The following is an 11,244-nucleotide window of genomic DNA, read 5'->3' as shown; positions in this document are numbered from 1 at the left end:
AGAAGGCTTAAAAAGTATAGTTATAAATAGAAATAACATTTATAGCGGTTTAAAATTAAACTCAAAGTAATTATACTTAAAATAAGTTTATAAGTAAAGATATAATAATTATAAAGTTACAAATAGCTATATAGTTACTTTGAATATACTGTTAAATTATATATATTAAGACGATTATAACTATTATATTTTTATAATTATATAATACAGTTATAAGTAGTTAATTAATATATAAAGTTAGTGATTATAATAGCGAGGTATTAAATTAACTATTTTTAGTGTTTTAGGTGGTAAGGGTTTTTTTTAGTGGTAAGGGGTTTTTTCCCCCCCTATGTGAGTAGGGGTCTTTAACGTTAGCCTGTGCCGCTAGGACCCCCAGGTACCGAGCAAACCGCGGGAATAGCATGGGATGCGGAGGGATCTTGCCGCAACGAATAAGGCATGCATTATCTAATGGCGTTATCAAGACGCAATGTAAGTGGGGTATGTCGAGCTCAAAATGCGGGATGCGGGCGAGTCCTGTTGGGGTTTAAACCAACAGCCTATGATAAGGGCACAGGAGACAAGATTCTCGGATGAACATGACCGTTGGAGACTATCTACTGACTTGGCGCATGAGATAGCTCGACGATTGTATCTATGCTATCTCGCAACGTTGCAGAACGTATTGTCAAGTTTGACAGTTCGTTGCTCCTGATATCAATGGGCTTGTCGACAGTTCTCATCTGAGTACATGCCTAGTCGACTTATCTTATCAATCTCCGAGATCTGCAGATGTAGAAATAAGCCTACCAACATGATCTAGGAAGCTAAGGTATCTCACAGATGGATGTCAAGTGACCCTCTTCTCTCCTGCCTGTGTCTGAACATTCTTGTGACGACAGAGTGATGGATTTAATCTTGGCTTTGGGCTCATTACGATGCCTGATATTGCTTTGATAGAACGAGAGAGGTTTCCCAGGGAAATGCGGACATCCAGCAACCCTTTTCATATTAGAAGAGCCCAAAATTCAGAGAAATGAACATAGAAAGTGAAGACTATGCGGAAACATGACGTGAAGACGAAGATCTATGTGTCTATTGCAGTACCGCTGACGCGCCTAGCATAATTGCGTGTCCTTAGTTCAACCCCTAGCAGGCCGTTCTGAGATTGCATGGGGCGTAAATTGTGAGAGACGCAGACCGTTTAGCAGTTGCCACCGTTGGAGAGAGACTCGTTGGGGCCAAGACCACTAGTGGCATCAACACCACAGCTGGTGGAGGTCTTGAAGTTTATCGTAGCGCCGGACTGAGAGCTCTTAACAGATCCAGTGGCGCCTGCGTCGACACAAGAGCTTCCCACGACTCTGCCGACGGAGTTGCGGACTTGGATGTTGCATCGCAGGGCTGAGGCCGAGGTGATAGCAGCGAGAACTGCAAGGACAGAGGTGATGCGAACCATCTTGCTATAAGAGTTTCTTACATTAGCATTTGTTACCAACTCAAGCCAATGACCGACGTGTAGCTTACACTATTTCTTTTGTGAGTCGGAAGGACCTTTGAATATTGACAGTGAGTGTGAGTTCGGTATGAACCAAAGACTGTAGTGATGGGATAGAAAGCTGATGATCAGAAGCAATCTGTGGGTTGAGGCTTTCCACGGCCTTTTGTATGTTTTAACACGTATCTTACCGGTATATACTGTCACAAGATGTACCAATACACATGACTTGTACTTCTGCACGGCGCTGATCCTGGACCTTCCCCTAACATATTCGAGTTTAGAGTTCACTGGGGTCCAGGACGCAACATGTTGTTCTGCCTGGGGGGTTCTGTGCTTCAGAAAATGAAGACCAGTGATGCTAACCTTCTCAAGAATAGCCACGTTGACAAAAGTGCCCATTGACGTATGCATAAGAAAAATTTTGGCAAAACACGAGGTACCTGCTGGATGTTTGAATCTTCATGTGCTGCCCCTCTGCCATCTTGGGTTGTTTATCCTGGTCCAGAATCAATAGAAAACTTAGCACACTCAAAGGCATTTCAATTCGACCACGCAAAATGTAAAGACACTGAGCACTTACGTTTTCCCCATACTTCGCCCTTCTGTATTTGCGGTTAAACCAAAAAAGGACGAAAGGTTCTCGAGGACTTTAAGATGAACAATCACGAACCTTCTTTCACTAACGGCGTGGAGGCTAATGATAAGATTGCTCAGCTTCCTCGAGTCAAGACCGGAAAGCAAGCGAAGTCAGATTCAGTGAACATAGTCCGTGAAACTCTAAAGCTTGGCGGGAACATGAGTCATGAACACATGTTCTAGTTTGCAGGGTGATCGTAAACCCGACGAAAGTCCAACTTGAGCGGACTGCTGCTTTTAGGAGCACCTGTTCACATCACACTTTATTAGGCTCGGTTAAGCGGTTCTCCCCGCACAGTCGGGTTTTCTACAGGTTCTAGAACCTGTCACACCCGTTTTGCCTCAGATGGAAAGGCTACTTATCCATGCTGGGTTGCCCGTGCGAAGGGAAAAGCCAAGTACTGCGGTAGTCGGTTGCTGTTCACCAAATTGAGGATTGAATAACGTTCTGGGTCATTGTGCTTCTCAGCTTTCAGCAAGAGCGAAACAAGAAAATACCTACTCACGCATGCAACTGTATTGCGGCAGATGTTGCGCTGCCATGCCGTTAGAGTCAAGAGGCTAAGTAGGCAATGAGGCCGCGGCAAATTCGGAGGGCTGATCTAGCGACTAATGAAGTCCCTCAAAGAGAGTGCGTCAAATGCCTAAGATAGCCACCTGCAGCATTGCTGATACTTTGCATGCGGGATAGTTAGGACAAGTGATGTGAAAATGAGGCAATTCGACATGGATCAATATGTCTGTCAGCTTCCGGCGGGCCTGGCATCTATTCCGCGCATGTACAGACAAGGACACAGCAATGCTCAGCTTTTCAAGGGTCTGAAAGATCGACTATTATCTTGGCATTCCGCCCGCGCTGTCTTCCGGTCGGGTCGTGTCCGAGCGCAGAAATCTTCAGTCGGAAAGCTAGAGAACGGAGCTATACCTAGAGACTTGCAAGTGATGATGCACACGGCGTTCATTGACGACCATGAAAAGCTGCTTTCCAAGATGGAATGGTGTCTTACGCATGACCAAAATCGGGATGACTCTATCAGAATGTCTCTCACGACACTCGCTCAAAACGATCGGCGGATTCTGGAACCATGTCACTCGAACGACAAGGACAAGGCGGAAGAAAGAGGCAACTCTGTAGTTTTTGAATGAGACCGCGCTCCACCCCAAACGCCACCGTTTGCGTGGGTCAACTTGTGGAATGGCAGATATTCCAACATTTACGGAGAGTACGTCCCTCAGCCCCTGAGGCGATGGGGATATGTGGTGTGGGATAAAAAAGCGATGGAATGACCTTGGAGCGAAAGAAGTCGATTTCAAGCAATGGGAAGCACACATTGAGTTGGCTGAGGAGATTGATGGAGACTACGCCTGGAGTCCAGTACCCGTTTCAAACGTGTCGTCTGCCCTTGCTCCGAAAGACGTTGCCATAGGAGAGTCACAAACTGCGGAAAGGCAATTGCCACGTGGGGGAAATAGACAGGGGGTTGGCCCAGCAAGAGAAAGCCAGTTTCGTATGGTCATCGGCATTAGGCTCTAGAAGATGAGAACGAGGTGGCCATGAAGGGAAGGCAGAGAGTCAATTACGCAGGACTTCACGATGCCACAAAATGTAGAGTTTCTCTTGTACTCTAGCGATTTCCAAGAGGTCCTGCTTACTTCTTGCATAATGTCACATCGCATGTGTTTCCCGCTGGCTTTATAACCAGAAAGCTCACCATGTGCATCATGTCGTCCGTGATGTTGTCTGCAAGCCGCAGACCCCGACACTTCCGGAACAACAGAGCGATGGCCAGCCTCAGTTCCATCCAGGCCAGGTGAATTCCAATGCACGATCGTGACCCATGACCGAATGCCGAGAAAAGTTGCTTCTGCCTCTCGGTCGGAACTCCGGGCATGAACCGAGACTCGTCAAATCTAATGGAGATAAGCAAAACGATGTCACCAACGTCACGAAGCAGAGCATGCGGAACTTACTTCAAGGGGTCTGAGAACACTTCGGGAAGGCGATGTATAGTGTACGCCTGCAGTGCTACTTCCGTACCCCCAGGAATGAAATAACCTCCAATGGTAGCTCCGGACGGCGGTGTCTCTCTAGGGAAACTGCCCGATGCAGCGCCGTAGAGACGCATCGATTCGTAGATGACAGCATTCAGCAATGGAAGCTTTTCCAAAACAACGTCGTCGAAATGATCGTCCAAAGCTGCAACTTCATCCTCGAGCCGCCGTTGGAGCTCGGGTCTCTTCAGAATCGCCCAGACGACGTATGTCAGTGAGTTCGAAAGCGTATCTGACCCAGCAATGAGCATGTTCGAGGCTTCTACCCGGATAACGTCGTCAGTAAGCTTAGACTTTTCGTTGGTTTCGCTTTCGGCCAGGATCGTAGCAAACAGATTCGCCTTGTTATCCTTATTCCGGCGCAAGTTTTCGACAGCTTTCTGTCCGTACTTGATCATCTCCCCTCTCGTGTTGGTTAATAGCTGCATTGTCCTGGGTGAAAGCCGTGAGAGATGACTGATCAAAGCATGTAGCCACGGCAGCTCGATGCGTCGGGCACTGGCTGCTGCTGCTGCCTGGAGAACCTCGACGAATCGGTTCTTCTGATTGTTTACAGAGTCAGCGTTTTGTTCTTGCTCCGATGCAACAGACAAAGACGTACCTTGCCCAGCTCCAACAATTCGAAAGACTCCCCGAACGCGAGCTGTCCAACAACATCACTGGCCATGAGTGTCCACCATTTCAGGACGTCGGAGCGGCCCTCCACCGCTTCAGACCGAATGCAATCAGTTGCTTTCTCAACTTTCTCGCGCACCAATGCCTCGCAGTTTTCACGAATCGAAGATATGGTAAACGCGCGAGCGAAAAGCTTACGGCGGGCGGCATGCTCCTTGGGATCGATGATAGTGAATATGGCAGGATTGGCACCACCCGAGATCTGCTTATAAAATTTCGACTTGATGAAGCCAGACCCCATCCGATAGATATCAATGTAGCCATCGGGGTCGGCCACGGATATCTCATCCGGGGTGATGCGTACAACGGGACCATAGCGCTCATGAAGCGAGTGGATATAGTACATGCGCTGGCCCGTGACGGTGTAATATTTGAGAACCCAATGCGTGAAGTTGATATACCAGGGTCCAGGTATGTGCTTCAAAGGCGAGGATAGAGCAGCCGCGGCAAGCTGAATCGCGAGATCAGCATCAGGCAGCTGGCGGCCCCGGGCCGGCAACGGAAAGATCTTTGAACTCACGCGAATGGTTACGGCTATGCCGAGAATGACAAAAGCAACGACCATGGTGATCGGACTGAGAAGAGACATTATTGCTTCGTGAGAAGACAGCCCGTCGAGGCGGATGTGAAGAGGATGACAGCGTGTTTGTTATATTGACTGTCAATCACCGGTGACGGGGCTCGGGTAGGGATGGCATGAGACCACCTCAAATTGGAAGTTGCAGGTATCAGGACAGTGCTGGAATGTAGGTCTCAAACCCATCGAAATCGACAAGAAATGATCGCAAGACGTTGGACCTATTTTGTAAGCAGTCGGAATAAAGTTTCATGACAATCCCGCCCCTCTTCGGACAGTGGGACTATCAGATGCCGCTTGCTGTGTGACCTGTATCGTCAATATCCAATTGCCACGTCGTCATTGGCTACGTGAAACATGTCCGACATGTCTTGGACCAAGGCCAAGGATTGGATAGCACTTTCGGCTTAGTGGCAAAGTTTGTTCCGCCAAAGCTGCTGGTGGGAGTGCGGGAGCCAAATCGATGCTTGGTACTCATCTAAGCGGCTCTCGGTGTTGGGTGTGGACCGAATGGTCATCTGTTTCGACTGCTATAGCAACTTTCAAAAAGTAATGCAGTCAGATATACATCGTTCTTAAGCCCTGCTCTTACATGATTGGCCGATGTATTGATGTCTTCACTCTCAACAACTCAACCAGTGTAATTGAGACAGGCAACCAAGGCAAGCAAGTTGTAGCACCAAGAGCTACGCAGGAACCACTCAGGGACTTCCGTTTCCGTAAGTCTATAATCTATGCATGAGATTTATTGTAGCCTACCTACGGACTCTTTTGAGGGTTGCCTTTCCCATCCAGCGCTGTCCACGAAGTCCCATCTCATGCACGGGCGTTGAAAGAGAAATCTTTCTTCGTAGTCACGTCGGTAAATGTGCAAAAGAAGGTGCTTTTGAATTCTTTTTTTTGGTCATGATATTTCCCTCATCCAATTTTCCACCGCAGAACTCCAAAGTTTCCCTGCTATAAATACAGATTCATGTCGACTTTTCCCAATCCTTTTTATCACCTCACAGACGGCTTTGCTTGATCAAGTGAGCATTGACCGGGGTGATGGCCTTGCCCGTCTTCTCGAAGGACAGAATATTCTCCATGCCCAGTCTCTCAAAGCCGATGTGGGCGTCTAGTGAAGCTCCAGCATTGTGCGACAAAACCTCGACATTCCTCATCTTGATGAGCTCCTTGCTGACATGGGGCTCGTTGAAGTGAACGTCAAGTCCAGCAGCGGACAGGTGGCCGCTCTTCAACGCAGCAACGAGGGCATCCTCGTCAATCAACTTGCCGCGGGCAATGTTGATGACCTTGGCGCCCTTCTTCATCTTTGCAATTCCCTGAGCGTCGAGGAGCGTCTTGCCGGCGAAAGGCGTCGCGACCAGAACGCAGTCAGCGGTGGCGAGCAGGTCGTCCACGTTCTTGTAGTATGTCGCGTCCGTGGACTTCTCGAGCTCGGCAGGCATGCGGACGACGTCGTTGTACAGGATCTTCATGTCGTGGGAGCGGTAAGCCTTCTCTGCGATTCTGCGCCCGATTTTGCCGAAGCCAATAATGCCCAGGCTGAAGCCATTGGGGTTGCGCGAGACGACAGCGAGGTTCTTGTTGGCGTCGACGAACTGGTCGGGGTCGCCTGAGCGCGCGGCGGTGGATGACCATGAGAAGAGGCGGAAGATGGAGATGAGGAGCCAGATGGCGCCGTCGGCGACAGATTCCGTGCAGGCCGCGGCGGCGTTGCAGTAAGTCACTCCTGTAGAATGATTAGTCCTGCTTGGCGACAACGTAGTCGCAGCAATTGGCACAAAGTATCGATGGCTTCGTTGCAGCGTCCGAGCGACTTACCCCGCTGTGCCAGCGACTCCGTGTCAACCCAGTCGAAGCCAGCTCCGGCACTGGCGTAGACCTTGCATGACGAGGGCAGAAGCGAAATCAGCTCCTTGTCCCAGTTGCCCATCTCTCCTCCCGTGTTCCAGAATGGACGGTAGATGGCGAAGAAGTCGCCGAACTTCTTGTCCTTCAGCGCCTGGATGAACTCGGCGCGCGGCATGCTGTAGGAGCGCCGGATCTCGAACTTGGAGCCGAAGTCCTTGTAGAGGTCATGGTTCCACTTGATGTCGTCGCCGAGCTGGAGAACGATAGGCTTGCCCATTTTGCTGATTCTGTTAGGCCGTGAAGTAAGGTATGGACGTGATGCGAGGTCGTGGTTTGACAGGTGAAGAGGAGGCAGAGGCGGAGGGGTATCGATCGAGCTCAAGAAAGTTGAACTGAGCTGTCCGAGTGCTCGGGGTATTGCCCGCCGTGATATTTATATCGGACGATGTCCGCAGTCGGGGTGTCTTGCTCTGCCTTACATCATGTCACCGTCTCGCGTCTCCCGATTGGATTTGTTGGGCGCGTGTCGGCGATATTTGCCCTGTTTGGGGAGCTTTGGGGAGCTATCCCGGCAGCACTCCCTGGGCTGGGTGGAACGGCCCTGTGTCGCCCTATGTCGAGCTACTGGAGCTACTGCATCCCCGCCCCCGCAAATGGCCCGTAGTGGCCCGCAACAGCTCCCACGGGGACGCTAACGCATGACGCCCATTTGCCGGACGTCCAAGGACGGCCAACTGCCCCGAATGCCGCCAAGCCCGAACATCCCCGCGTATCCCCCCAGAGTTTCCTGGGTACACCGCCAATAATGAGTCTCCGAACCCCCGCTGGCCTGCTGGTCATCGTGACTTTTGGTTTTGTTTGTTGAGTTGGTCCGGTTAAAGATGGCATTGACGCTACGCAGCCAACACGAAACATTCCCCGCGGAATACCCACCACCAAAGCGGATATAAAAGCCGATGGCCACCAACCACCTGACTTTGAAAGCGCATTTCTCGAGATATCTGCGAGCTGTGGCTTCTCCGCCGAACACGGAAAAAATCCTTGGTGCCAGCGCCGCAGGGCCCGCAGTATCTTGTGTCTGATCGTCGGAAACGAGCCTCGTCGGGTGAGCGAAGGGCCTTGTACAGCGTCAACGTCGACGACCCCGCCGCGACATAGCGTTGGAACATTTGGCCGGGCTGGAGCTGGAGGAATGGCCGGTACATCCGTACTCTCTGAACTGCTATGCAGCTGCCTAGTAGATGGTGACCCCACAGAACAAAGCCAAAGTTTGGTGGAAGTGCCGGAGCCTTGCTTTCCACACTCCGTGCTGGGTCTTTGAAATACCACGGGAACTGGTCGGTGATAGCCGTAAGCTCAGCGTCGATGCTCGACACAAAATCATGAGAACCGAGGTTGGCACCGTTGTCCAACCACAGCTTGTTGAAGACCTTAAGATTCGACCGCGAAAGTGGTGCATGCTCATCTCGGTCGGCTCGTTCAGAGGCTTGACTTGAGCACAGACAGAGTTGATGTCGACATCGTTACGGTTGGAAGCGAATGGGACATTGGAGAGATGCGATTGCAGCAAAGGAGGTCTTCCTAGACAGAGTGATTGGAACCTGCGTCATGTTAGAGAACCGTTTTCCGCACCTCAGCAAGCAACATTGAGCGTACGTATCTGCCCGAGCCAGATCCCACCAAACTCTGTGCCGTAGTTCCCTCTCAAGGCAATCCGAGATGAATGGTGGACTTTCCCGGTCAAGACCAAGAGCTTGCCCTTGGCGGATAGCTTGTGCTAGGTGCCTAATGGTGAAGATCTTATTAGTTCTATCGACGCATGAGATACCCAGACGAAATTTCGCTGAGACCTACGTATTGAGAGCCTCGATGTCCTTAGTTTCATACCAGTACAGCTGGGTAACAATGAAAACCTGGAGCTGTATCAAGGTCGGCTTGGACTCATACCCGCCCGATTGCAAAGATGGGCGGGAAGCAGAGTACCATCGATGCGACAGGGCGGCAAGGTCTGAGACCTCAAATCCTGCTGCTTCAGCCATTGGGGCCTGTATATAGAGCGAACTGAGCGAAAACATGATGAACAATAGTGAACGCCATATTAAGTCGACGTCCTCGACATCTTTTGACCTTAACATCGAGTATTGGGCAGTAAATCGGCTTGGGTCTGAGCAGGAAGCAGACTTGTCAGATACCGTTTCCAGAACAATTGAGGCTCGTCAAACAGGGTTGGTGTCTTGGATGAGAATGGGTTTTGTAAGGCCAAAGACGCTACTGAAAGGTTGGCCTCTTTGACAGGAGGAGGTGCGGTATTCAGTGAGTATTGATGTGATGAAGGGGACCCTCTTGCATATTGCATCGGCTTCAGTCGCGTTTCAATGATCGACTGAAGGTCCGAGTCTAAGTTCGTTGGTGCCGCTCGAACTTGATCACTTGACTCATTCGGCTTGGAGTTCGTGAAACAATAATCATCCTCCGGGGTATTGGTGATCACTGCGACACTAAAAGGCGTTGACGGGAGTGTGCTCGCGGGCAGTACCACCTTGGTGATACTTGACTGTGTTATAAGCGCCGACGTAGCTTTCTTCCCAGACATCTGAGGAAGCGAGGGGGCTAGGCCACGCTTGATCACGCTTTCAGGTGCTGGGTGCAGACGGCATTGGTCCTGCCGGTTATATTGACGACATGTGTGACACGGTATGGTCCTATCGCATTCTTGTTCAGTCATTCTCAGTGAGAAGCTCTTCGTCGCTCGGTATCGCGCAAGGTTGCCCCAGGAAAGCGTGGAGGGGTTTTCTCTTACTGAGCTTATGTAGTCAACACGGAAGGCAAATCAGAATCCTGCGGTTTCTAGTTTTTTTTGGCTTCGATTTGGGCTCCTGTTCTTGACTAAACCGACCCAAGCCGGCTTCCGAAAGGGGCAGCCCCGGTCTTAGTGGTTGAGGCAAGTTGCTTCAACTATGAGCGTGCGTACGGTGGCTTAACGAGATGTGCTCATCTGCTATCGTTAGCACAACCAGGGGTATAGAGCATGTCGTAAGTCACTGATACGTTGCACCTGAGAGATCTGTAGCGCTCCTATTGCCGTACCGCCGAGCACCGGGAGCCCGACGCTCAGTACCGATTGATGATTCACCGGCGCCGACGTGGATGCTACTTTCGGCGCTTCTACCGTTGAGCCTACTGCCAATCGTGCGGCCAGAGGATAAGTCGAGGGTATCCACACAGGGACAGTACGTCGTCGAATCGAATGATGCTGTCGGAGATACCAAGCCGGCTGAGTGCGTCGACCGGGGGTTTGCAGGACTTAAACGAGGCAAGGTGTTCGTCAGATCTTGCCATCAATGGGGATGTGTGTTATGAAGATTGTTAGTGCCTAAAAATGACAAAGTAGCTGCCTAAATGAGGATTAAATGACTAGCATACGAGACGTCCAGAAGCACCACGGAGATTCCGCGGGCGCGGGGCGCTAGCGGACGCCACCGTCATTCTTTGAGATATTCTTTGAGCTCAAAGTGGGACAATTTGTCGGCGAAGCGCGAGCATTTTTCGGGTTTTTCATAACCAGAAGGCAAAGAAAGTATTTGATGTGTACCGGAATTCATCTACTGCCAAGATGATGACTGAAGCTTGAAAGTTGGTTTTGATGCTGACTGTAGCCATGCTGAGAAGTCACCCTTTCTTCATGACTTTGACGGAGTTTTGTGCATCTAGCTCGCCTAGATATGTATGATATACTTAGAATCGCACGCTGGGTCTGCAATATTTCGCTTTTGAAAGTATTTACCATAGTTTGCGATTATTTTCCTTGGAGGTTTCAGCAAATTGAAATTGTCACATCATCAGATACGAGCCCCAGTGACTCCAAGTAAAAGACGAATTTACTTAATTACCGGTGATACAGAAACTTTGAATCGATAAGACAGATATATGTATGGTGTTTTGTCAATGCTTGCGTGTGTTAGAG

At 50.1% G+C, this 11,244-nt stretch overlaps 2 protein-coding genes across 2 annotated transcripts; both read right to left on the bottom strand.

Annotated features, from left to right (window-relative positions):
- Window positions 1-1,186: 1,186 nt before the first annotated feature.
- Window positions 1,187-5,435, bottom strand: stcB-5 (putative sterigmatocystin biosynthesis P450 monooxygenase STCB; the record flags this gene model as incomplete). Its single annotated transcript, XM_037322984.1, has 5 exons — window positions 1,187-1,445; window positions 3,773-4,030; window positions 4,091-4,713; window positions 4,773-5,297; window positions 5,367-5,435. The coding sequence occupies 5 exons, from the start codon at window positions 5,433-5,435 to the stop codon at window positions 1,187-1,189; spliced, it is 1,734 nt and encodes a 577-aa protein (XP_037178253.1).
- Window positions 5,436-6,427: 992 nt separating this feature from the next.
- Window positions 6,428-7,557, bottom strand: GOR1-1 (Glyoxylate reductase 1; the record flags this gene model as incomplete). The annotated part of the gene is made up of 2 exons (XM_037322983.1): window positions 6,428-7,158; window positions 7,251-7,557. 2 exons carry the CDS (start codon window positions 7,555-7,557, stop codon window positions 6,428-6,430), a joined length of 1,038 nt encoding a protein of 345 aa, XP_037178251.1.
- Between the last annotated feature and the right edge of the window lie 3,687 nt (window positions 7,558-11,244).

This window comes from Colletotrichum aenigma (genome assembly GCF_013390185.1).
Source record: "Colletotrichum aenigma strain Cg56 chromosome Unknown KSG_Cg56_contig05, whole genome shotgun sequence".
Classification (NCBI taxonomy): Eukaryota; Fungi; Ascomycota; class Sordariomycetes; order Glomerellales; family Glomerellaceae; genus Colletotrichum; species Colletotrichum aenigma.
Note: the sequence above shows the minus strand (reverse complement) of the source record. Positions and strands in the feature narration are given on the sequence as shown.